This window comes from Aquila chrysaetos, chromosome 11 (genome assembly GCF_900496995.4).
Source record: "Aquila chrysaetos chrysaetos chromosome 11, bAquChr1.4, whole genome shotgun sequence".
Classification (NCBI taxonomy): Eukaryota; Metazoa; Chordata; class Aves; order Accipitriformes; family Accipitridae; genus Aquila; species Aquila chrysaetos.
This window is the reverse complement of record NC_044014.1, coordinates 21,769,940-21,793,854: the sequence shown is the minus strand read 5'-3', so window position 1 is coordinate 21,793,854 and position 23,915 is coordinate 21,769,940. Positions and strand designations below refer to the sequence as shown.

The following is a 23,915-nucleotide window of genomic DNA, read 5'->3' as shown; positions in this document are numbered from 1 at the left end:
CCCGCCCCGCCCCGCGCGCCTACGGGCAGGGCGGCAGGGAGCGCGGCGGCGGCGGCGGCGCCGCGCGCGCGCGAGGCCGGCGCGTTCCCCCGCTTCCGGGGAGCCCCAGCGCCGCGGCTGGGCGGGTGGAGGCACTGAGGAGCCCTCTCCGCCGTAGGGGGCTGTGGCGGCCCGGGGCCGGCCCCGGCTGGGAACGGCCCGGCCCGGCGGACCGCGAGGACTCACCGGGGCACCCGCCGGCTCCTAGGTCAGCGGTCACAGCGTACAGCCGCGGGAGGGTGACCGAGCGTGTTCCCAGCCGGGTCAGGGACGCTCCCGCTGTCCTGTCCGCGGGTTGTGAGGACCGTACCTCCCCGGCGGAGGAGCCTTCGACCGCTGCGACTGCTTCCAGGGTCTGACGCCCTTGGCCGAGAGACCGTTCGTGGCTTGTACCGGACGCATGCAGAGGGGGGGCCTACTCTGCAGCGGGAACAAAATGGAGGGTGGCGGGAGGAGCAGCTCGTGGCAACACGTCCGCAGCGCAGCAGCGTTCCCCGTAGGCCGATGCCCAGTCTTGGGAGGAGAGAGGGACCCCTTCCTCCTATTTTTCTTACAGAAGTGTGTGCAATACTTACCTTACAAGTCAGGTAAAATCTCCTTTGATTTAAACTGGATTCGTCTTAATAAACCCGCACCGGAACTCCAGGATCTGCTGGAAGAAAACACTACATACGCTAACATAAATAAATACACCGTGCAAATCGCCAAACTGGGATTCACAGCCAATTATCCCTGGGCCTTTACAGGTCAAACACCCGCTCTAGCTTCCCGCTTTCTCACTAAGTAATTTTTGGATTAAAAAACCTTGTCATACCACTGTATTTCATACCCTCTTTGTTACAAGTGAATTAACCAGAAAGGAAATGACAATAAAATCATCTGTTCTTCCAGCTGGTAACTAAGTAATTCATTGGAAATAGTCAGTTTAGATCAGCCCTTGATAATAGCACATGGAGTTTATTTATTTATGGCACTTGACTACACTGATACCACAGAAGACCTCGTGAGGAACCAGGGCACTGGGTGATTTACTTCTTAATTGGGTTCTCAATTTAAATAAGAAAAAACGCTCAAGATCGCCAAGTTCTTGTATATTGATTTTAATGGCTACATCCAGATACCTGAAGGATATTGCTAGATTAGGGACACAGGAACTTCTAAAAGCAAAGTATCATCTTATTCCTTTCGATTTTATTTTTCTATGATTCTGTAACAAGATACCATTACTGAACTGGCTCAGACCTTCAATCCTAGTGGAATTTAAAGAATTTTAATGTACTGATAATAAAGCAGAAACTAATAAAGTACAAGTAGAAAAATACTAGCCTAAGCAAGTTTCACAACAATGTCTTGGGCAAGATTGTTAAAAAACACACAGATGGGATTAATCTAAAATTATTCTCCAAGGCTTTTTGTGTTTTGCCATAGTTCCTTCCCCTGCAACATTACAAAACCCAGAAAAATTTGCCTTTCGTTACTTTCCATATTCACCGAAATGTAGAATAAAACCATAAATACTCTGGTTAGTTCTGATAAGCCAACACTTAAAACTGGAGACAATAGTGATGAAAGTGTGAAAACTTCCTTACATACAGACTTGGCATCGGGGATGTGCCTGAAATTACAGCTGGCTCTGGGATTTCCCAACTGAGTTGGGGATACAGACGTAAATATGTCTGTAGTTTGCCTCTTCAGTGTAGTAATGAAATTAGCAGAGTTTGGATTGAGCAGTGGGGGCTGATCCTGGCACACTTAGGGATTCCATGCTATAGCAATCTGGATGGCTTTCTCCTGGCTTAGATCCCTAAGCTTCCTTCCTGTGAAACCAAGGCGTGGAATGCAGACAAAATTGGCCGGGAGGGTTACTACAAACAGTTGGAGTTAACCAGACCAAAGAGCACGCTAGGACTCCTTAATCCATCAGTTTAAGCATAGGTTGTGTTAGCCTCAAAGCTTGTTCTTTATATCCACAAAGAAACATCTGTGAACATCAGCACAAGAAGCAATTGCAAAGCAAAGGAGGAAATCCAGTATTTACACTCTTGCACAAACTGGCACCTATTCCTTCCCATGGACCTGGTCCCCAGTGGGTACCCACAATAATTTCCACAGGCCCATAGGACTGCATAGAACTTTTAGCAGCTGTAGAATGGCTGTAGAAGGCTACAGGAAAGATGATGCAACCTTGGAAGTAATTTGGAAGCCAGTATTGCATGCCTGTTATGTATGATCACAGCTTACTGTCTCTTCACAACTTTTGCATAGCTGAAAGCAAACATTTTAATTTGGAGTGGACCCTGATTACTCTCAAAACAAGTAGTAGATTGTTTTGTCCAGAAAATATCCCTATAAGCAACATGGCCAGCTTTAAGGGAGGTATTGTGTATGCTATACCCATTCACTGCTAGGTCATATGCAACTCTATTAAAGACAGAATGATTTCTAACACACATCACAGATTATGAAATAACAAGAAATATTTTTTATTCATACAGGATTATTAGGGGGATCTTTAGGGGGATCTGATTTTTCTCTTTTACTTTTTTTTTTTTTAAACTGTGTGAAGTGGCTACTAATTCCCATTAGCATTTGTCTGCAAAGAAATTACAGTTACAGTGGACAAAGACTTAGTCTTGACATGACATTCAATATAAATTTAAATATAATTATCTATTCTTGATAATCTGGGTAATGATATGCCATACAGCTAGCCTGGGTAATTTTTTTTCCTGTGGGTAAAAACTTTGGCAGAAGTACTGCTTTCTGTTGCCTCACACTGGAAGTGCTAACAAAAGCTTAAACAGACACAGCACTTGGTTAAACTCACAAATATTTACAAGGTAAAAATTGAAAGAGAATACCACAGCCAGCTCTCCCAATAGCTGACAGAAAGTAAATATATTTTTATAACTTTAGACCAGGATGCAAACAAAATAAAAAGTCAAGTCACAATTAAAAGATCATCTGTATCACGCAAGCAGGAACCCCAACACAGTTTGTGCATTGTTCTTCATTTTCCCTGCCACTCCTCACTCTCAAGCCCAGGTTGTGTTGTATGGCTTGGTACAGATATGGAGAGATGTGGTTGTCCTAGCCCTGCAATTACCAGAACTCCCCAGCCTCCAAGAGATAGTCCCAGCACCTGTGCCATCTGCAGGCTCCAGAAGGTTTTGGGGGTGATGAGTGAAGTCAGGCCTTGAAGACGCCCCAGTCTCTGGTGCACAGTGTAGAAAGGGGTGTCTGCAGCTAAAAATAAGTACACATGTGCTGTCACTGGATCAGCACAGGAGCCTGAAGCCCCCAGAGGTACTTCCCCTCCTGCTTTGGGTTCATTGCTCATTAATGCAATGACAGAACACACCACTTGCCTACCAGTGTATTTATTCATTTTAGGGAACTCAAAAATCAGCTTTCCTTTAAAATAATGAATTATAACCTGTGTGTCAGAAATAAACAGACTGTGATCACCCACATCACCTAAAAGACCTTGCTGCCGTGTATTGAGTCAAATGACTTACTGCAATAAGTTGTTGTGCAAGCAGGAAAAAAATAACCAGGCTGATAAACTCAGTTCAGGTAATTAGAAATCCTAAAGGAGGAAAAAAAATCCAGAGCGGAACTACTAATCCTCTAAAGGAACCTGGACTTGGAAACACATGACTTTGTTGGCTTACGGTTTCCCCATGTGGGTTTGATCCTTCTTTGACCCCCAAAGTTCATGTCTCATGGTAAAATCATGTTCTTGGAGGACGGCTGTTACCCTGGAGTTCCCTTGGTGTGGGGTAGGAATGCCTAGTGTGTGAGGAACGGGGGAAGTTGACTTTTGCATTCTATCTCTGGGTTCTGCAGTCCTCTACAGGTAGGTACTAAGCTCTGAAACTTGAAATCTCTGACACACTTAAGGGCTAAGCTCTGAAACTTGAAATCTCTGACACACTTAAGGGAGCCATCTGAAGTCATGCATCAAGTCAGTATCAGAATGAAAAAAATAAAAAAGCTCCTGAATCACAGTCCCATGGTTTTCTACTTCAGTCTTTAGCAAAACTTTGAAACATGAAACTCACAGGATTAGTGAAATAGTGCTACCCTCCCACTTCTGTAAACAGGTCAAGAAATTAAACTCATATCAATTGATATATATCATAGTTGATAAAGCAACACAGAGCCAGGATGACAGTGAACTTATGTTCCAGGTTAGATCCAGCAAAGCCTTTCACCAAGTGTGTGCTTGAGAACAAGGAGTGGCTCCACTGAACACAATGGAACTACCTGCATGGCTAAAGCTAAGGATATACTTAAGTAAGTGCTTTGCTTGACCCAAGCCCTAAGATCTAATCTGAAGACTGCAGAAGTTAACAGTTTTTCCAACATTCCTCAGTAGGCTTCGAACTTATTTAAGCTAAAAATTATATTTCCAACATATATGAGCTTTAGTTATCTGTGTGACTTATGTGCAAATATTTATCTGCCTGATATATGTGTGTTCTATGGAATAGGCAGTGAACTTTGCAAAACACTTGTTCTCTCATCAAATATTAATCCACCATGAGGCCATCTGCCCTCTGGCTGTGCAGGATCTGAAAGGGAAAGCTTTTTTGATGGAAAGAAAGAAGATACAATCATAGAATGGTTTGGGTTGGAAGGCACCTTAAAGATCATCTAGTTCCAACCCCCTGCCATGGGCAGGGACACCTTCCACTAGACCAGGTTGCTCAAAGCCCCATTCAACCTGGCCTTGAACATTTCCAGGGATGGGGCATCCACAACCTCTCTGGGAAACCTGTTCCAGTGTCTCACCACCCTCACAGTAAAGAATTTCTTCCTAATATCTAATCTAAATCTACCCTCTCTCAGTTTAAAACCATTACCCCTCATCCTATCATTTCACTCCCTGATAAAGAGTCCCTCCCCATCTTTCCTGTAGGCCCCCTTTAAGTACTGGAAGGCTGCTCTAATGTCTCCCTGGAGCCTTCTCTTCTTCAGGCTAAACAACCTCAAGTCTCTCAGCCTATCTGCATAAGGGAGGTGCTCCAGCCCCCCCGATCATCTTTGTGGCCCTCCTCTGGACCTGCTTGAGCAGGTCCATGTCTTTCTTATGCTGGGAGCCCCAGAGCTGAACACAGTACTCCAGGTAGGGTCTCACAAAAGTGGAGTAGAGGAGGAGAATCACCTCCCTTGACCTGCTGGCCACACTTTTTTTGGTGCAGCCCAGGATGCAACTGGCTTTCTGGGTTGCTAGTGCACATTGCTGGCTCATATTCAGTTTTTCATCCACAAATACCCCCAAGTACTTTTCTGCAGGGCTGCTGTCAATCCATTCATCACCCAGCCTGTGTCCATGCTTTGGATTGCCCTGACCCATGTGCAGGACCTTACACTTGGCCTTGTTGAACTTCATGAAGTTTGCACGGGCCCACCTCTCAAGACTGTCAAGGTCCCTCTTGATGGCATCCCTTCACTCTAGAGTATCAACCACACCACTCAGCTTGGTGTGGTTGAAATGAACCTTACATTTAAAAAGGAAGGAAAAGCATATTCCTTTTTATGTGAAACTGGGTACATCAGAATTATACATACTTAGATGAAAAGCTGAAGGCAGCTACGAAGGGAATAAAGCTGCAGGGGAGTTGTAGAGGTGTACCAAAGAATTCTTGCTAGGTCCTATGTATACTTATTCATGCTTGGAGAATTCATTCCCATAAAAGCAACATTGCCTCTAAAGCTATTAAGGATCATGACTTTAATTGCTGCTGATGGACTGCTGCTGCAGAGTATACATCAATCCTGATACACAGAAGTGGCCTCTCCTGACCACAACAGTGGCAAATCTGGTCTAGCAGATTATAATATGTCATTTGCCTCCAAGAACATTATTCTAAACTCTTGCTTATACTTGAGTTCCTTAACAGTAATGAATTTAAACTAGTTTATTTAAGCCAGTGCAAAAACATTTAGTTGCACTTAAAATGAATCTCTCTAGCAGTTTATATTTAGCTGAGAGGGAATTTACTTAAACTACTATTACCAAATTACTTAAACCTATTGCTAGGTGTAAATCAGCATAAAGTTTACTATGCTTAAAATAAAGGAAGAGCATTGGCTAGGTTTTACATCAATTTAACTAGAAGATTTTTAAATACCCTGGAAAAGAAACCAGAGGAATGAGACTTTTCTTTCTCTCTCCAGCTCTAAAAACACACTCGACAAATGGCCTGGTAACAATAGATTACCTTGAGCTGCAAATTGCTGGTGGGTCATGAAGCAGGATTGTGGGGACAGGACAAGGGTAAATGGCATCACCTTCCTTTCCACCATCCCAAATCAACCTGCCTTTTAGAAGGTCCTAGAAAAGTATTTCTAACTACTACAAAAATAATACCATAATAGCTGGACAGGATAACCTTTTCAGAGATTTCTCCAGGTGTCAACACATCAGAGGAAACTATTCCTGAGCAGCTGAAAGAGACCAGACATGTTTAGCAGCATTCAACTGGGGAACTAGGAAAGGTCTAAGTATGAAATCCTTAGCAGCTGCCCCACTAACAAAGCCTTAAAAATGGTTTCTGCTTTTTAGTAGTCTTGCATTCAGAAAAGGCAGACCTTCAATGCTGTGTGTTTTCATAACCCACCTATCAACTTCATAGGAATATTGAAAATGATCAGAAATGGCTGAGCTCATCACAAGGGTGATACACTTTTCGTGGGAGGGCTTGTCAGGCAGTTTTGTCTCTCCTTGTGCTGTATGACAACTGGTGAAAAGCGAATTAGTGCAGTGCTATGGAAGAAATAATTCTTGAAAAAAAGTGTATTAAAAAAGCAACTCACTGGAGATGTAACCAGATCTAAGACTTTAGGAAGAGACTAAATTCTTTTAAAGCAAGATCTGCATATCCTGAGGCAGGAGGTTCAAAGGCACTCAGAGGGGTATCAGCTTACCAGCAGACAATCTGCAGCGCAGCTGGCACAGCTCCAGCATCTTTATAAAGAACTCATTGGCAGAAGAATAAGGTGTTCTGCCTAACAAGTGCTTTGAAAGCAAAACCAGGCTTGTTTTGAGCTCTCTATCAAAAACCACAAAAGGACTGGCATAAAATTTCCTGTAAAGCGCAGGGTGACCTGGGGATAGCAAAGCCTGGACATGGTAAGTGAAGGGAAGGAAATGCTGTAAAACTGGTGCAAGCCATAGGTTGGTGCACATAATCTATAGTTTCTCTACACTTGTATGAAACCGTTATATCAAGTGATCTGGGAGAAAATACAAAATCGTTGCTGACAGACTTTGCAAACAATGCTTAATGTGACAAATAATGACAAAGTCCAGTTGTCTTGATGGTGAAATAAACTATACTTACTTAATTCATGCTTTAGAGATTTTTTTTTAAGTTTGTAGGAATAGAAATTTTTTAAAACTCTGTAAAACATAAAACCTATATTAACAGCAGTGCCCCTGAGAAGAATTTAGGGAGGGAAAGCAAATGTTTTGTTTCTAGAACAATATGGTGCTTAAGACAGCAGATGTGATCCCTGGATGTATATACAGGAAAGGTGTTATGTGCCTCATAGTATCTGAGGTCACTTCAACAACACTTACAAGCTTTTATACCTTGTTCTATCCTCAGGTTTGAAATGAGATACTGTCAGATTGGAGACTGTTCAGAAATGGGTTACAAGAATGAAAGGAAATCTGTGCTATACAACTGAAGACCAAACCACTGTATTCACCTGAGAGAAGTTACAAGCTGACTTGAAACTCTGTAGGCACAGACAAGAGGAAGATTTTGATGATAAAGTACTATTATCTATTATGCCAGAAGCAAAGGATGAGAAAGGAAATGTAATGAAATTTCTCAATGACATAAACATGATTTTCATTAAATGAAAGTTTTAAAACATTTAGTGATTATATCAGAACAATAACAATAACAACAAAAAAAGAGTCAGGTGTATAGTCTGTAAAATTGAATGCTTAGTAACTTTTCATGAATTATGTATTTCTTACTAAAGGATTATCAAACCTGCACAGACTTCAACTTCAGCATTTCCTCCAAGAAGGTCATGGAATTATGTCATGCGATGCACTTATATTTTTTTTCTCCTGATGAATTCTTTGGATTCAATACATCCCAAACCCAAATTAATTATTAGTAGTACTCAGAAATACATAGTGCATAGGAGGAAATGAACGATAATTTTTCTTGCCACCATTCCACCATTCCAAAGTATTTACAACTCTGTGTTTAGTTTAATCTAAAAAAAAAAAAAAAAAAAAAAAAAAAAGGCCAAAATTATTTAGCTTGTAGTACAGCCAAATTTTATTGGATTTATTTGTCCAAAGTTTCTAAATGTAATCTTAAAACCATATGCCAAATTTCCTGTGGACGGTGATAAATCTCCCACAGGAACGGGTTTCAAATTGCTCGGCAGCATCTGTAACAAAGTATTTCTTTTTGAAACATAGGTAGGGCCTCAGTTATTCATTCTAAAAAGAGGTTGCAGGAGCAAGAGAAAGCAGATTATTCGATTAGCACTCTGAAAATTATCACTGCTTGTGAAAGTATATTGCACATATAAAAGTGATCATATACTCTGTCACAGTTATTCATGTCAAAGCCTGAACAGTCCCACAGGAGCAACAGCAGGCTTTTGATTTGAGAGGAAATCCTTATTTTAGTTGAGAAGAAAGAGAAATGTTGTAATGTGATCTAGCGCTGACTAAGATCTGAATGTTAAGAGGTTTTGATACTGGTAGTGGCCAAGTACCTTCAGCTATCTTGCAGGGCACACCGCAGCATTAAACATGAGTATGCAAAAATCTGGCAAAGACTTCCTAAGCTATTAATACCTAGTTCCCTACTCTAAGCATATTCCAGCCCACTGATAGCAGAAATGGTTAGCATACATTCCTGCCACAGCTATAAATCACCTAACCATACAATACTGCCTACAGCTTAGCTATCAATACTTGTATTTCATGAGAAAGGCACTTCTAATCATAATTTTTCCAAGGAATACAAAGTTCTGGGTTCAACATTTTACCCAGGTCAGTGCTCTACAGAATCAAACATTTTCGCATTGCCAGCTGGTAAAATTTCAATGATTTCTTCAGAAATTTCAACATAACCACATTTGAGTTGAATAAGCTCCCCCCCCCCCCCCCCCCCCCCCCCCAATTTGAGTTGCTCAATATAAAGGCACCATAAAATATTTGCTCTCAGATTCCACATAAAGCATTGCAGAGTTCTTCTGGAGACTTGGAGCTCTTTGGAAGCCAAGTATTCCACAATGGTAAGTCAAATGTTTAGATTTTTTTTTTTTTTTTTTTTTTAAATGAGGCTACAGATAGCTATTTGCTTTAAAACTGCAAAAGAAGGATATTTAAAAGAATCACCTAGTTACACATTTTTAAATGTGAATATATTCTGTTAAAAAACTGCAAGATGCAAAGACACCTTTGTGAAGATTACTGTGAATTTTGTTCTTTGTTTTGTAATTCTTTGCAAGAAACTGTACACATATATCTCTTGATCTTTCACTTGCTGTTATCCTTTTCTCAGAAATGTTTGTGGAAATATTCAGAATTTTGTCAACATTTAGGACCATGCTTTAAAAACCTATGGATGTGAAATACAGTTTAAAATATAGTCCCTTTACAATGAAAAGTATAATACACAGTGTATTTTGTCTGCATTTTTCTTTTGATCTATCAAGTTGTGTCCTATTTTAGCTCTTCAAGCCTCCAGATGTGTTTGCAGAATCCAAATCAACAGTTAGGTAATGCTAAATAGATAGACAAAGCCCTATGGCCCAGTTTTCCTCTAATTTATGCTCACATAATCCCCAAAGATACAGACATCAATTACTACCTTTGATGAGAATCTCAGGAATGGCATAAGTTTTACAGAAGAGGCTGTATTTTCTGTAATATATGTAGATTCATAAATAAAGGGAGAAATTATCATCTACTTCTTTCTCTGCCTAAGCTTTCCTGAGGGCTTGTCTATACTCAGACAAGACTTAGTTGAACAAAATGATCTGGTACCTCATTCCACATTAATACATTAATTCACCCATTTTCAAAGGCCATTAAACCCAGTCTGGAAGATTCTGTTCTCCAAGATGACTGGTGGCATCCCCTTTTTAAGAGAGCACACAAGCAAAAAAAAAAAAAAAAAAAAAAAAAATTTCCTTGAAGTGCCTTGCTCACAAACCACCCAGAACAACACAAGGCTGATGTTTAACTAAGAGCCCTTGGCATCCGTGTAACAGTAATAATCTCTGCCATTTCTAATAAAGGATACTGTTTCTGCCAGTGCTTTCTTACCTGTTTGATACCCTCTGTGCTCAGCCTATTTTCATGTGGGCCCTTTACTGCTAACTATCTGTTGCTTAGCTGATGTATCCTTTGGTTGTTCCAGTATAAAGCCAGTTCAGACAGCGATTAGACGCCACAGACTTCCCCTTCTGTTTCTGTTTAGATTCAGTGGGAGGTCCAGAACTTTGGTCTTTAGAGAGAGGAGCATGCCAAAGTTCATCTGACTGGCATTTCTGGGAATAGCAAGATAAGTACAAATGTTGGAGCAAACAAAGGATAAAACATTCACAGAAGACAGCCCAGCACAGCAATAGAAGGATTTTAGTCCTTTCTATAAAGACATAAGAAACAGCAGCAAGACCTCTGGTGGAACTGGCCTGTGCTGTTGCAAACAGCTGAACCGGTTTGGAGGAAAGCCACCACCAAACTCAAGATGGATGACTAATATACAGCAAGCAGTATCCCAAGCATGTTGAGATCCTCTGTGGAAAGCCATGATGCTCTGAGCTCACAAAGCCCTGAATCGCTGCATAGCACAGATAGCCCCACAGATCCGTGCCGAATGCAAGTGGAGCCTCAGGAGACACCAGCTGCAATGTTACATCCTACAACGTCACAGAACAGGAGTTGCTTAGGCAATTTTCCTTTGGCCAGGCACCACAGAATAGCACAGTTTAAGAGCTTCAGTCTTTCTTCTTAACTTCCCTCATTCTGGCTATAGTGGTCAGCGTGGCAACTGGCTCTATTCTACCCCAAAGCATCAGGAACTCCAAATCACAGGACCACTATGGAAATTAAGCATTACACCCTTCCTAGATCACTCCATAGACCCTACTCCTCCCTTTCACTAAACCATAAATGTCCCTCAGCCCTGTAAGAAAACAGCACATCAAGTAATAAAATAGCGAGTTTTTTTCCACAGCAGACAGAGGAGATTCTACTTGCCTCCCCATCTGCCCAAGGTTCAGGACCTTTCAGTGTTTTTGACAGTCGTGATTCAAGTAACCCAAGGTAGACAGCAGAGCTTCCTAAACACAAAGTCTCTCACTGCTATTTTAAATCCCAGTTTCAAGCAGCAACAGCCTCTGGAGTTCAGAACAGTAACTTGGAAAGATCTACTCATTTTACAATTCTTTCATGTTAATTTGCAAGTGCTATCAAGAAAATTTAAATAACTTCCTCCGTTGCTTCTCAGTCTCTGGCCATTCCTAAACTTTTGCCTTAAGTTATCCAGCTTGAGCAACCCATCAAAACAACCCTGAGCTCTCTCATGCTTCTCTGTCCCTCTACCCCAGTATAACAGCCATTACAAAGTTATGTAGGTTTTTTCCAAAAAGTCCTGATTGTTTGGCAGGTCACAGCAGACATCTCTAAAGAGCTCTTACAGGTGTTTAGCTGTTGCCACCACTAGGCAAAAGGAAGGGTGTACAGTGACATGTCCAGACCTGTGTGTGCATGGTTTGACAAGATGGCTGACGTGCAGCTAAGCAGAGTGTACAGCACTGGAATGTTGCCCTAAGATACTAATTTGTGTCTCTCTTCTCCACCCAGCCACCTATTTCAAAAATACTGGAATATAATTAGGTCTGAGATCTCCAATCTTCTGCCAAATTTGGAGAAATTGCTGTACCCAAAAGTGAAGCAATGGGATGCTACAGAGAGTGATTTGCTGGAGAAATAGCTAAATCTGACTCAAAGGCAATAAATGAAGCACTAATAAGAGTCTGACAGGGCTTTCAAGTATATAATACTACTGAAGCTTTTTGTGTTTTCTAGAAATTGGACTTCAGCAGGGAGTGATGCTGCTGACACATTTATGTCATATCATTTTGTCTCTTCCCACCTAAAGGAAAAAGTCATCAATGCAGTGAAATATCTTGAGTGCCCTTTCCCAGCATTTTCATATACACATAAGATTATTTCTATTTTTTGCTTCAGGTTCAGTGACGTAGCTTTTGAAAACAAAGATAATCAAAGTGGAATTAAATTCATGCCATTGCTCTGTGTTCTCTTTTACAGAAGAGTTTTCTGGCTTTCCTTGTTGCAATGGGCATCATAGTGACCCTGGGTGATGCATACTGCTTTTCTAAACTCAACAAGCCGGGGGAGGCCGACAAAGGTAAGAATAGGGAAGGTCCTCTCACTTGATTGTTCTGTGGTAGCTTGTCTCTATGTGGAGCTGCCAGGAAAGGCTCAAAATACAAGGGAGGGGCGAGATATCAGAAAGACATGAATAGGAAGTTCCAGCACCAAGTTGCCAAAAGTAGGGAAAAACAAAGTCTTCCCCTGGACTAAGTATGGTTGCAGCAATATTATTGCTATTGGTAGTAGGTTGCTATTGCTATTCCAGCACATGGAGCTGATGCAGGAGTTAAGAGTAATTCTGAATAAAGTCTGGTGCCAAGTGGCAGACCTGGCTGGTGAGTTGCTCTCTTTCATCCCAGATCTGTCACACTAAAACTGTCTCTAACAAGTGAAGAAGAAACAAGTTCAGGCTCTCAAAATAGTCCGGGTAATAACCCGGAGAACAAAATGACTTCTACTTTACTATTGTCAAGAAAAACATTTTCAGAAAACTTGAAATAATTTTTAAACTTTTCAGCCTTTATGTGGAAGCTTAAAGAACGTTTTGTTTTGCTGCTGTCTTATGCAGGCTGTATGCTGGATGGAAAACTATACCCCCTTGGAGAGATTGCGAGAACAGAAAATTGCTTCAGATGCAGCTGCAGCCGAGATGCAATGCGTTGCTGCTCCCTGTAAGTTTGAACTTTTTGGTAGCATCATTGCCCATAGGAAGACCACAGCTTTCCATTTGCTGGGGATAAATGAGTTTCTAAGGGCACGAGAGAGTTTTTGCTCACTCATGTCACAGAGCTAGGGCAAGCCACATACAGCTCTTGATCATTTGGATCCTTGGCTGTATTTACCTTAGCTCACTTTCTGCTGGCTGGGAGTGGACACAGGCCCTTCCAGACACATCCAGTTGGTGCTTGCCTTTAATTTTGAAGAACTTGTGAATGCCTCTTACACTGCAATTAAGTCTTTCCTTAGCAGCAAAAGTGGGGGTAGGAAGGAATTCATTCCACAAGGGAGTTAAGTGAAGCTCCTCTAAAGAGCTTATGACAATCTGAATCCCTTTCCAGAGGTGCTTTTCTCCAGTGAATATGCTGACTCTAGAGTAACAGGGCTCTGCTCTGAAGCATCTATCTCCAACATCCTCCTTTTCTCTAATCCTACCTTCTCAAAGGGCCAAAATGGCTTGATTATGATCATCGCCTTTGCTCAGGTGACACTCAATCTATCAGGAAACAGCTACTACATTCTAAGCAAATTGGCAATAATAAAAAATTAATGGAAAAGAGATAAAACATGCCAAATCACACTGTCGAGTGCTGTGCTAGAAATCCCTATGCTAGTGCTGAGCATACTGGTGCATCTACACGGCACAGTGCAGCAAGGCATCATTGGAGGCCCTGGGAGCTGTAGCTGTGTGGCACTTAAGCTAGCTAGGCTGGTCTTAGCCATAGTTTCAGAGATCTCTCTCAGCATCAGTTCAAGCTACAATCACTGAACCCCTGAAGTATTGAATCTTTTATTGCTCTCAATCTAACATTTGCTTTCTCTTTGCCAATAACAGCTTTCATACTCCTATTGGTTATGACAAAGAGAACTGCAAAGTTGTTTTCAACAAGAAAACCTGTGACTACGACGTGGTGCAGAAGAGCGACCCCTCAAAAGAGTGTCCCGTCTATTCTCGTGTGGGCTAACAACCACCTGCTCTGAACCTCTCTGCACAGTGGAATTGCTTTGCCATCACAGAGAAGCTTGAAGACATGGGAGATCTTGTAAGAGAGAGTACTTCAGCAGCTCACTTCTAATCTCCTAATTGTTCTAATTCAGTATACAAGATGCATAATTAGATACAGTGTCTCATTTCTGTCATTACTTGCATTGGTATCACTGAGCTTTTTTGAATAAAATAAATCCAGATGAAACATCCAGGAACACTTTATAATGATGGTTCTTTCTATGTAATAACATGGGGCAATGTCACCTTCTTTGAGAAAGGAATGCATTCGCCTCACTACTCCTACATGCTGTGCACCAGTACCCTGGCACAAGCCGCTCTCATGCTTTGCAGGTTCTGTTTCTAGCCAAGGGTCAGAGCAGACATTTTAGCTCATCAGGTGTCAAAATCCATTATCATTTGGAAGGGATGCACTGTCTGGGACATGCTGTACAATGGCTTCTACTCAGGGCATACTTGAAATGCTGCAGGAATTTTGGCAAGACCCGTGCTGCTAACAACTATGACATCTGAAAGAAACAGTGAGGATGGAAGACCATCATCATTTTTCTCCCTGTTTTTTTTTTTTTTTTCCCCTTCTTTTCAGCAGTGTCATCACCCCATAGCAGTGACTGTTCCTCTCCATTGACCACTCTGACCTGCTGCCAGGTGTCCTCTTCCAAGCCCCACTCCTGAAAGTCTGCATACACGGTGCTGCATTAGTGGTTCTTGCCCAAACTGAAAAAGAGATCTAGATCACCCCCTGGAGACATGCTTCCTCATGGCAGCAGAGCTTGAGGTACTAATAAAAAGCAGATGCCTTCTGTCTCTTCTGTATAAAAATTCCCCACATTCCCTGGGGAGAGAAGTCCAGCCAGTGATGGGCTTCAGAATAGAATCTCCCACCTGGCAATTGGTAATATCCTAAATCTGCCCACATGTAGGAGACCAGGCAACAATACCCTATAAAATGTTTCTCCTACATGGCCTCTTTGCTCCAGAATTGAGTATTAAAAAAACACAACAGTCTGCAGTTAATAGTTGTATGGTTTGAAAAGAAACACATCTTTCAGGACAAGTGGACTGTTTAACAATGCTCCATAATCATGACAAGTCTGTTTTCTTGTAAAAGTATGAGGTTACATACAGCTGAGCATTCTTAGGGCAGGGATCCTCACTTGGCCCAAAATAATTGTCAGCCTGTGTTTATTCAGCGGGGGTACTTGCTTCTCAAGACAACCAGTCTCAAGCTCTGTGAACCATCAGTAAAATCAGAAGGGTTTAACGTGGTATGTTTTCTCTGGCTTTGTTTTTGGTAACTTGCCTCTGAACATTGTTTTAAACTTTCTTATGGCTTCACTTGAGATACTTCCTTTTGGGAAAATATCCAAGCATTTTGCAAGCACTGGTATTACATATTTCGCCTTTTAAAGTTCTTTGCACTGCAGGCTGGATATCAGTCAATAACTCTGTGTTTCTGTACAATTGGTTCCTGCAAGGCTGAAAAAATATGAGGGGCCAGAATTAGAGTCACTTCAGCTTTTTCTAGTATAAAAATTTGCATATGTGTTTTTAAAATCTGACTTCCATTCACTGATATAATCATGTCATTCCTCTAAACAGCAGCATGTGGAAATGAATGTTCTCACATTGCTTAAGGTCCTAAGGTAAGTTTTCTCCAAAAAGTTTTCATATCCTGCAGGAGGGAGTGGAACAGTTTTGAAACTTGTCCTGAATGACTTTTCCCCTTTTCTGCCAGCTCATGTCAAAATTACACAGAACACAGCCTCAACTGGTACCTGAAGGAAAGTTCTTGCTTACAGAACAAACAGCTGCAGCTTCTTAGGGGAAGTAAAATTTTGAGCATGGAGATCCAACAACTTCCTACCTAAATAGCTCACAAAACTGTTTCTTGAGAAAAATCAGGTTTAATTTTTTTTTTAAATCCTAATTTTAAAAATAAACATTTTCATGGCTAACAAAAGTGACTTGGAGGTTCCTCATGGTTTATTTTTTAATTCAAACCACTGAGGAGTGCACACATCAAGATTAACATCCAGTTTGTTGTAGTCTGGAACTGTGTCATGTGATACTGGAATTATTTCAGTATTCCAAGACTTCCCCTACCAGAGTCTTATAAATTAAGGCTACATTTTCCTTCTAAAACTTATGAAAATTAGTTTATTATCTCATAATGTCACATTCATGTTCTTAATATTAGTAGTTCCTCAGTAAGACTTCATATTTTCAGTGATTTACAGATAATTAGTTCACTTTTAAATTAAATAGAATTTCACTCTACTTAATACCTTATTTGGACATTTATTTATTTGTTTGTTCATTTATTATTTGGAGCCTTATTACCTCCTAGAGCCCCAAGAGTTTCTGTAGAATCTAGGTGCCAATTTTCTTACAGATGAAGATGACTTTCTCAGTGCAAGAAGATTTCTTATTTGCTGGCAGCACCAGTAAAAGCATGAGTGACTGAAACAAGAAATCTAACACAGGCGCTGGATCTCATGCTTAATATATTTGTTGTGGGACCGGAAAGAACCAGCACTTTTGACCAATGTGATTCGCACATCCTTCCAGAAGTTATCTGTGGGTGAGGAAGCCCATCTTCCACTGCAAGGGCACCTCTGCTACCACACACATGTACTTGAGGCAGAATCTGAACAGCCCAGCACAAACAAGAGCTGACACTGGAGAAGCAAGAAAATGAATTCTGGTGAGTTTAGCAGACAAGGAAATGTAGAGAGCACTGATCTAGAGGCTCCAGAGAATAGTCTGGCTTCACCGAGACCCAGAAATTCCCTCCAGATGTTTTAAAAAAGAGGTCTTTTAGTTTCAACGTGCAACTATATTGGGTTTTCTATTGCCAGAGTAGCTGGCACTACTGAAACTACTTTTTTTCCCAAAATAAAACAGTTTTAGCAATGAAGCTCAGGAATCTTGAATCTTTCTCGCTATAGACCAGAAAGCCTGTCTACTGAGAGGGAAAATGCTTAACAGCATTGCCGCAGGTAAGATAGATATAATTTTTTTTCATTCATGAGATGATCCAGCTGCAGGAAAGCAGGATGATGTATCACTCACCCTCTGTTCTGAATCCTTTTAATTATTTAAAATTAATTATTTCACCAAAGATGGGGGAAATGTGTAGGGCAGAAACATAGAGAGGTACCAGTTCAGTTTTCCATCCTTCACAGCGATGAAACTGCTTGTTGATTACTAGTCGAATCTCAGTAACTTCCTCAGAAATCCCAACAGAACCTGTCCAAATCTGAAATATTTTTGTGTTTCATTTGAAACGTTTCTTGTTTCACTGAAGAATAAGTTGTTACCACTTTTATATTCAACCCTGCAGGGAACACCAGACAGGCCATACAAGAACTCCTTAGAAACAACACATTGTTATCACAATAAGTCCAAATTTCAGATTCTTAAGATTTCATAGCACTCGGAGTCAATCTGTTGACAAGTATGTGATCAGAGCACCATGGCAATACTATATATGCATTTGAGCTGCAACCTATTTCACATTTGGAGGAATAACAAAAATAAAATATTAGCTGTCATTTTGTGAAAAAAATTACAAGAAGCCTGTTAAATGTTCTACCATTTCATTTTCAGGTGCTGTGATTCCTGTTTGCTTTCTCAAAGGGGGAAAGCAATTCTCCTAGCACAAGTATGCAATTAGTAACTGTTAAAATACTTTCAAAAAGTAGTCCCAGACATTGCAGGTTTTTTTACAGCAGTGTTTCCTGGGCTTCCTCCTTGACACCACTACGTAATACATACTATTGTTATGAACTAAACAGGCCAGGCTCAGTTCTGGTGAAACATGCCAGAGATAAGAGCCATAACAGCTGTCTTGATGTTGTTCTGTTCTAGTTGCTGCCCATCAGGAATAGACAGGAAGGGTGTAGGACAACAGATGGGAGGAAGCAGGATTTTATACATTACAATGGAAAACAGCAGAGAAGAAAAAAAGAGAGAAGATCCCAACAGCCAAGATATCCCATGGATTTGGCTGAAGCATTCTGTGGCTGCGCCCCCCCCCCCCCCCCCCGCCCCAGTCTATTCTGAGTCCATGCAGCAATAATATCCAACCACTGCATTTTATCTTCATGGAATCAGTGACTAACATGAATGGAAAAAAGCTCATGTGCTCTAAATAGAGTTGAAATACAATGTAGATGGGGTATACACAGAATTAACTGACTTTACCCCCAAAAAGCTCAGAGGTCACTGAACTAGGTAACTGAGAGTATAAAACTGAAGTTAAGCCCCCCTTCATTTTGTGCATGCTTGTGCAGGTTGTGTTAAAGATGGAAGACTGCACAAATTTAGTACCACCTGGAGGACCAAAGGCATGCTTCCAATGCCAGTGTGGCCAGAGCAGGGTCCACTATTACACCATGTAAGTTCCACAAAGCCAGAGGCACCGGTGGCAAGAACTACAGCAACACTCCCACCAGCCACCCTTCCTATAGCTAAATCCCTAAGTCACACCTCCATCAAAAAGTCTTTACTTTTTCATAGACTTACGATCTTCATTTGCCTAATCAGCTGCAGGGTTGGGATAACAAGCTGTGTTTGGAATCACTGTGTTTTTTCATTTCTGGAATAAACTTTTTTGTCATTTTCTGGTTCACTGAAGATTTCTAAGATCTTTTTGTTACCACATGGCTTGAGTTGATAGAAGTGTAGGAAATACTGCATTTCCCATGAATTGGAGATCTCCTTTTGGCTAGCTCTGTCAGTCCTTATCCATTTTGTTTTACTGCCTCTGGACTTTTGTCCTCACTGCTATAGTATCTGTGGCTCTTTTCCTCAGTATTACCCACACTGCAGAGATGGAGGTCTCGTCCTTGCAAACACAGCCTGGCATTTGCAGTTGGCTCTTTAGATCTTCTTGTCTGTCTCTATGTCCCTTGCTTAGCACTAATCCTCTATCTGGGGATCATGACCTGTCAGGATTTTCCAGACTAGCTGAGGAATTACCATGTGTTTTTAAAAAATGCATTTGCGCCTTAGCAAGAAGGATCTTTGCTTACCCACAGAACTAAATGGGGAAAAAATGAAGTGTTTCTCATCCCACTGAAATTGCACTGAATTAAAACTGAAATTTGGCCCAGGGATGGGGACTCTGCTACATATGGAAGGAGACTGGGGTGTTCAGATCAGGGGAGAAATGACATTGTTGTCTCCAGCTTGGGCCTCCCAGCTTGAATTGAGATGTCAATTCAAATTTCTGCTATGCCACATGTTACCTGGGACAAGTGGCTCACATCATCCATGCCCCTTGCCTGTAAAATTAATAAAAGTCTTTGCTAATTCCTGTGCCAGGAGAGATCTGAGGGCATAGGCTTTGAGGCTTGTGGATATATGAACCTCAGAGTTAACAAAAATGTTCCCACCAAGGTAAAACTTCCTTCTGCCACATTTACAATATGTTTCTGTGTCAACAGTGCACTGTATATTTTAGTGCTGTTTGCTTGTGCTTTTCCTTAAAACAGTTCTCCTTTCTCACATGCAAATGTGGCAGACTTTGTTTAACAATTGTAAAAGCAAAGTATATTACATACAGCATTGTCAGTTTAAGGTCAAGACGAATTTATTTGTAAAATTGTGTTTACTTATGATCTGTGAGCTCATATGCCTCATGCTTCCTCTTACTTTCCCCCTCTCAACAGCAGTGGTAGTCAACCTACTGGTTTTAATGACTGGATATATGAACTTATCTTCTATAAGGAGTCCTGCACTTACTCTCTCCTGCAGAAAGCTGCTCCCTCTCAAGAATGTGAGGGTAGTACTGAAATGCTGGGTTAAGAAACAAGGTTCCTCGACTGCTTTCATTCTGGTGCATGTCTTCTAGCTTTAAGTTGTTCATAGAGTAATGCTTTTCATAGATATTAGCCAGTTTATTGGGGTTTTTAAATAACATTACTGCTCTGAAATCATGCTGTATTTCTCTCTGTTGATTGTCTAGCACTGAAAAATACAGAAGAACCAAGGCTGATAATCTTGTCTTACTCTCATTATCTCTGTGGTCCTCAGTGAGATGTAACCAAAAATCCAAGCTGAAGAATGACTAAGGAAAATAGTGAGGTAAACCTTCAGGAAAGTCCCCAAGATTTTTCCCCGCCTTAGGAAGAAACAGGATACTTTGTTCATCAGCATAAGTGGAAAGAAGGCACAGAATTAGGCAGAGCATTGGTACTCTTACGATGTTGTTAGTAAGAAGTAAACTTGTTGGGAAGACAACGCGGGATTTCAACAGAGCAGTATCTGTTGGAGATATCTGTTCCCCACACAAGCAAGGCACCTATCATCCTGTACATGAACAACATGAAGAAACGCAACATAATATAGGCTACAACTGACCTCAATAATCAATATATAAATGGACTGTCTACATAGAGTTTGCTGCTCTGAGTGGCTTCAGCACCACAGCATCTTGTTAGGGTCCCCTGAGATCACAGATCATGCAAAGAGCTTCTTTACTGTCCCTAGACACTGCCCAGGCTTAGACAGGTAGCTCCCTGCTGCATTCCAAAGAAAGCTGCTTGCAAGAACTTCTTTCCATACCTGGCATAGCTCGCACCTAGAAAACAGGGAGGATTCTGCAATGGGAACAGCTGGGCGGTCACTGCTTCTCTGAAAAGTTGAGAGAGAGAGAAAACACACATGCGCATTGGTTGGATTTTTGGGTTTTGGAGTTGTGCAACAAATGCATTCTCTGCCACTCAGCACCAAACAAGCAAGTTGGCTGGGTTTTGGCTGTAACAAATTCCACAAGTTTCACTCCAGTACACCAGCATCACAAATCACTATGTGTCTGCTGACTTTTGTTCACATACAAGAACTTCTTCAGGATGCCTGTCAAGCGAAGTATTGCATGCAAGCTCCAAAACGTGCAAGATGAAAAAAATTAAATAGCTTGGTAATATTAACAGAATTAAGGCAATGTGATTTGATGGTCCTTTTCTTTCAAACTATCTTGGAATACTTGCTCCAGATTACCTTTGAGGACACTGAGGAGCTAATACCTTGAACAGGACTTTCTGGTATTTCCCCCAGTATCATCAGCCAAGGTGAAATGGTTACTTCTCAGCACATAAATGTTACAAAGAGCAGGCATGCAAAGCTAGGGCCCATCCTTAGCCATCCCACAGATGTAAATCAGTTAGGTCAGGCAGCATAGGAACAGGACATTGGAAGGGAGAGAGTGAACTCTCTCCATCTTCACTGCAACCAACACAAAAGGCAGCTTTGGCCTAGGATCACAGTGTATTACTTTGTTATCCTACTGAGCCTTTTTTCCCCCTTTAATAGAAAAACGCACATGCTCTGAAATACCTCCTCTGAAACACTGACAGTATCCCAAACCACAATGATGCCGTTAAATTGGCTTCATGCATATTTGTGAGAGATCCAAAGTGGACTCTGTTGATGCCAGGAAGAAATTCCCAGTGCCTGTACTCATGGGCTGACATGTTTTGTTGGTTTACCAGTGATTAGGAGTCAAGGGCATGAGCCATGTGGCTGTGGTGTTAGTCATCTCCTGTTTCAGGGCAGTGTATACATCAGCATTGCCAAATCTAACTTATTAGTGATAGGCTGGCTGTGGGCACCTTTATCAAACCTATGAACACCTGCAAACACTTCAGCTCTTTTCTGCCATCCTGAAGAAAGTTCTGGTAACTGAAGAAAAACCGATTTACCCAATCTACTAGTTGAAAAGCCAGCTAAGATGTCCCTGTGAGTAGTGGTCTTACTGTGACCTGCATTGCAATAGTGCTGGCTTTCTCACATGGACTTCCTGAGCTAGCTCTCAACTCTGGAGTTTTGGTAGAAGATGTGGAGTAGCCACCCCAGCTTGGACTTCAACCTCTACTCCCAAACCCACACAATAGGGCAACACAATTAGGCAATCAAAGTACTTAGTTCAGGTATTGCAAACTGTGCAGCCCTGGTAATAAGGGGAAGACTTCTTCACCTACCAGGACTACACAGTTTGAAATATTTGAACCAACTAGATCAAAGTTAAGCAAAAGGGGACTGTACTCGACTCCTTTGCTATCAAATTACTGTCCTAAGCACTTGGAAAGTGTCTGCCCAACATGTACAGCCTCTGCAGAAAAGGAACCATTTCTCCCTGGCTACAAGGATTAAGGAAGAAAATATACAATGTCTATTTTTTCACAGAGGACCTGAGCATATGGGTCTTCTACATGATGGAAAACTGAACAAGGAGGAAAATGGTTATCTAGGTCCCTTTTCTAAGGGCCTACAGATGCCAGCCACTCTCCACAGAAACTCTGCTTTACACGTAACCCTTCCAACTACCACTCCTTTTCCACGAGAGCCTTTCATCTTCAGCTGGTGAACAAGAAAGCTGAATGATTATTCAAAGTTCCTCTCTTTTAAAACCTAGATGGTTCAAACTAAGCATGCAAATTTTGTTGTGAGTGACAACCACAATGTCTCTAATGGGTTTCTCAGGGCGAGTGCTAAATATTCCTTCTGGGCTTGAAATTTCTTTCAAAGTACCTCCCATAACTGCCTTCCAGATCCAATGTGGCACAAAAGCCACACCTATTCCTTCAGTGCCTTTTAGAACCAAACCTTCCTGTATATAATTGGCTTATTTTAATAACATCCACCCCATGAGGTCATTTTGCAGAAACCTCATTGGAGTTATTCATGCATGTTCAGTCTGCTCAAGGACTGGTATCATACATTCCCTCTCTATATAAGTTCTCTGAGAAGATGTGCTTCCTACAGGCCATCTCCTTACTGGAAGCCTCATAATTCTGCAAGAATGGTGAGTCCTTACATCTTATACTGTAAAAGACCATGGTATGTTGCTATAGATTTTAAAAGAGGTTCTGTTGGTTTTATCTCAGTACTCACAGATCTAAGCAACTTGCAGAAAGTGTAAATTCTGTGTTTTGAGAGCAAAAGTCAGGCAGATAGGCACAGGCAGGTAAGAACCTTGGGTAAAATATATCAGCATGTGTATGGCAGGAGATGTCTAATAGGACTCCAGCTAAGGCTTTTTATTATAACCTGTTTTCACTTACATGTAATGTTTGGAGATAATCTCTTTTCTGGCAGAAAGCAGCTCTGTTGTGTCTCAACCTAGAACTGGCCTTCATATTTGTGAAAAGTCTGGATAACATCTGAACATTTAGTTAAACTCAAAAACCTGATCTTGATTTTTACTCATGTGCAGCTCTGTGGGTTTTAACCTGTTCTGCAAAATAAAATGCTAGTTTTTCCTCCTCTCATCTCTCAGGTATAACTTCTTTTTATAAGTCACCAGTTCTACTCTGTCCAAAACAAACACACATATATACAATGTGTGTGTGTGTGTGTCATTGTTCACTCCTGGTCCACCTTTCGTTTATTACCAAGATTTTAAATTCATCACAGCTAATTCCATCCTAGAGTTCTTGCACTTATTTCCTCCATATCCCCAATGAAAGCCCTTCAAACATTTCAAGCTAATATTGAATGATAAGAGACTAGCTGAGGAATTTAAGCTGAACTTTCAGAAAAAGCTGCTGACAAAGGTCAGAGAATATAGAATTATCTAGGTTGGAAGGGACACCTGCAAGTCATTTGGTCCAACATCCTGCTCAAAGGAGGACCAAGTCTTGAGTGTTCAACTTTAGCTAAAGTTCTTCAGCTTGTTCCTAATCCTGCAATATTAGGGTAAAACATCCAGTGGGTTCTTCAGACTCCAGTGAAGAAGTTTTTACAATT

The 23,915-nt window shown here is 41.2% G+C and overlaps 1 protein-coding gene across 1 annotated transcript; it reads left to right on the top strand.

Annotated features, from left to right (window-relative positions):
* The first annotated feature begins 9,212 nt into the window (after nucleotides 1-9,212).
* LOC115348559 (beta-microseminoprotein-like) lies at nucleotides 9,213-14,350 on the top strand. Its single transcript, XM_030031452.2, has 4 exons — nucleotides 9,213-9,324; nucleotides 12,371-12,470; nucleotides 13,005-13,107; nucleotides 13,989-14,350. The coding sequence occupies exons 1-4, from the start codon at nucleotides 9,322-9,324 to the stop codon at nucleotides 14,116-14,118; spliced, it is 336 nt and encodes a 111-aa protein (XP_029887312.1). The 5' UTR covers nucleotides 9,213-9,321; the 3' UTR covers nucleotides 14,119-14,350.
* The last annotated feature ends 9,565 nt before the right edge of the window (nucleotides 14,351-23,915 follow it).

Coding starts and splice junctions, on each gene's coding strand:
- LOC115348559 (XM_030031452.2), top strand. Junction 12,471..13,004: donor GCCGGGGGAGGCCGACAAAG/GTAAGAATAGGG, acceptor TGTCTTATGCAG/GCTGTATGCTGGATGGAAAA. Junction 13,108..13,988: donor GCAATGCGTTGCTGCTCCCT/GTAAGTTTGAAC, acceptor TGCCAATAACAG/CTTTCATACTCCTATTGGTT.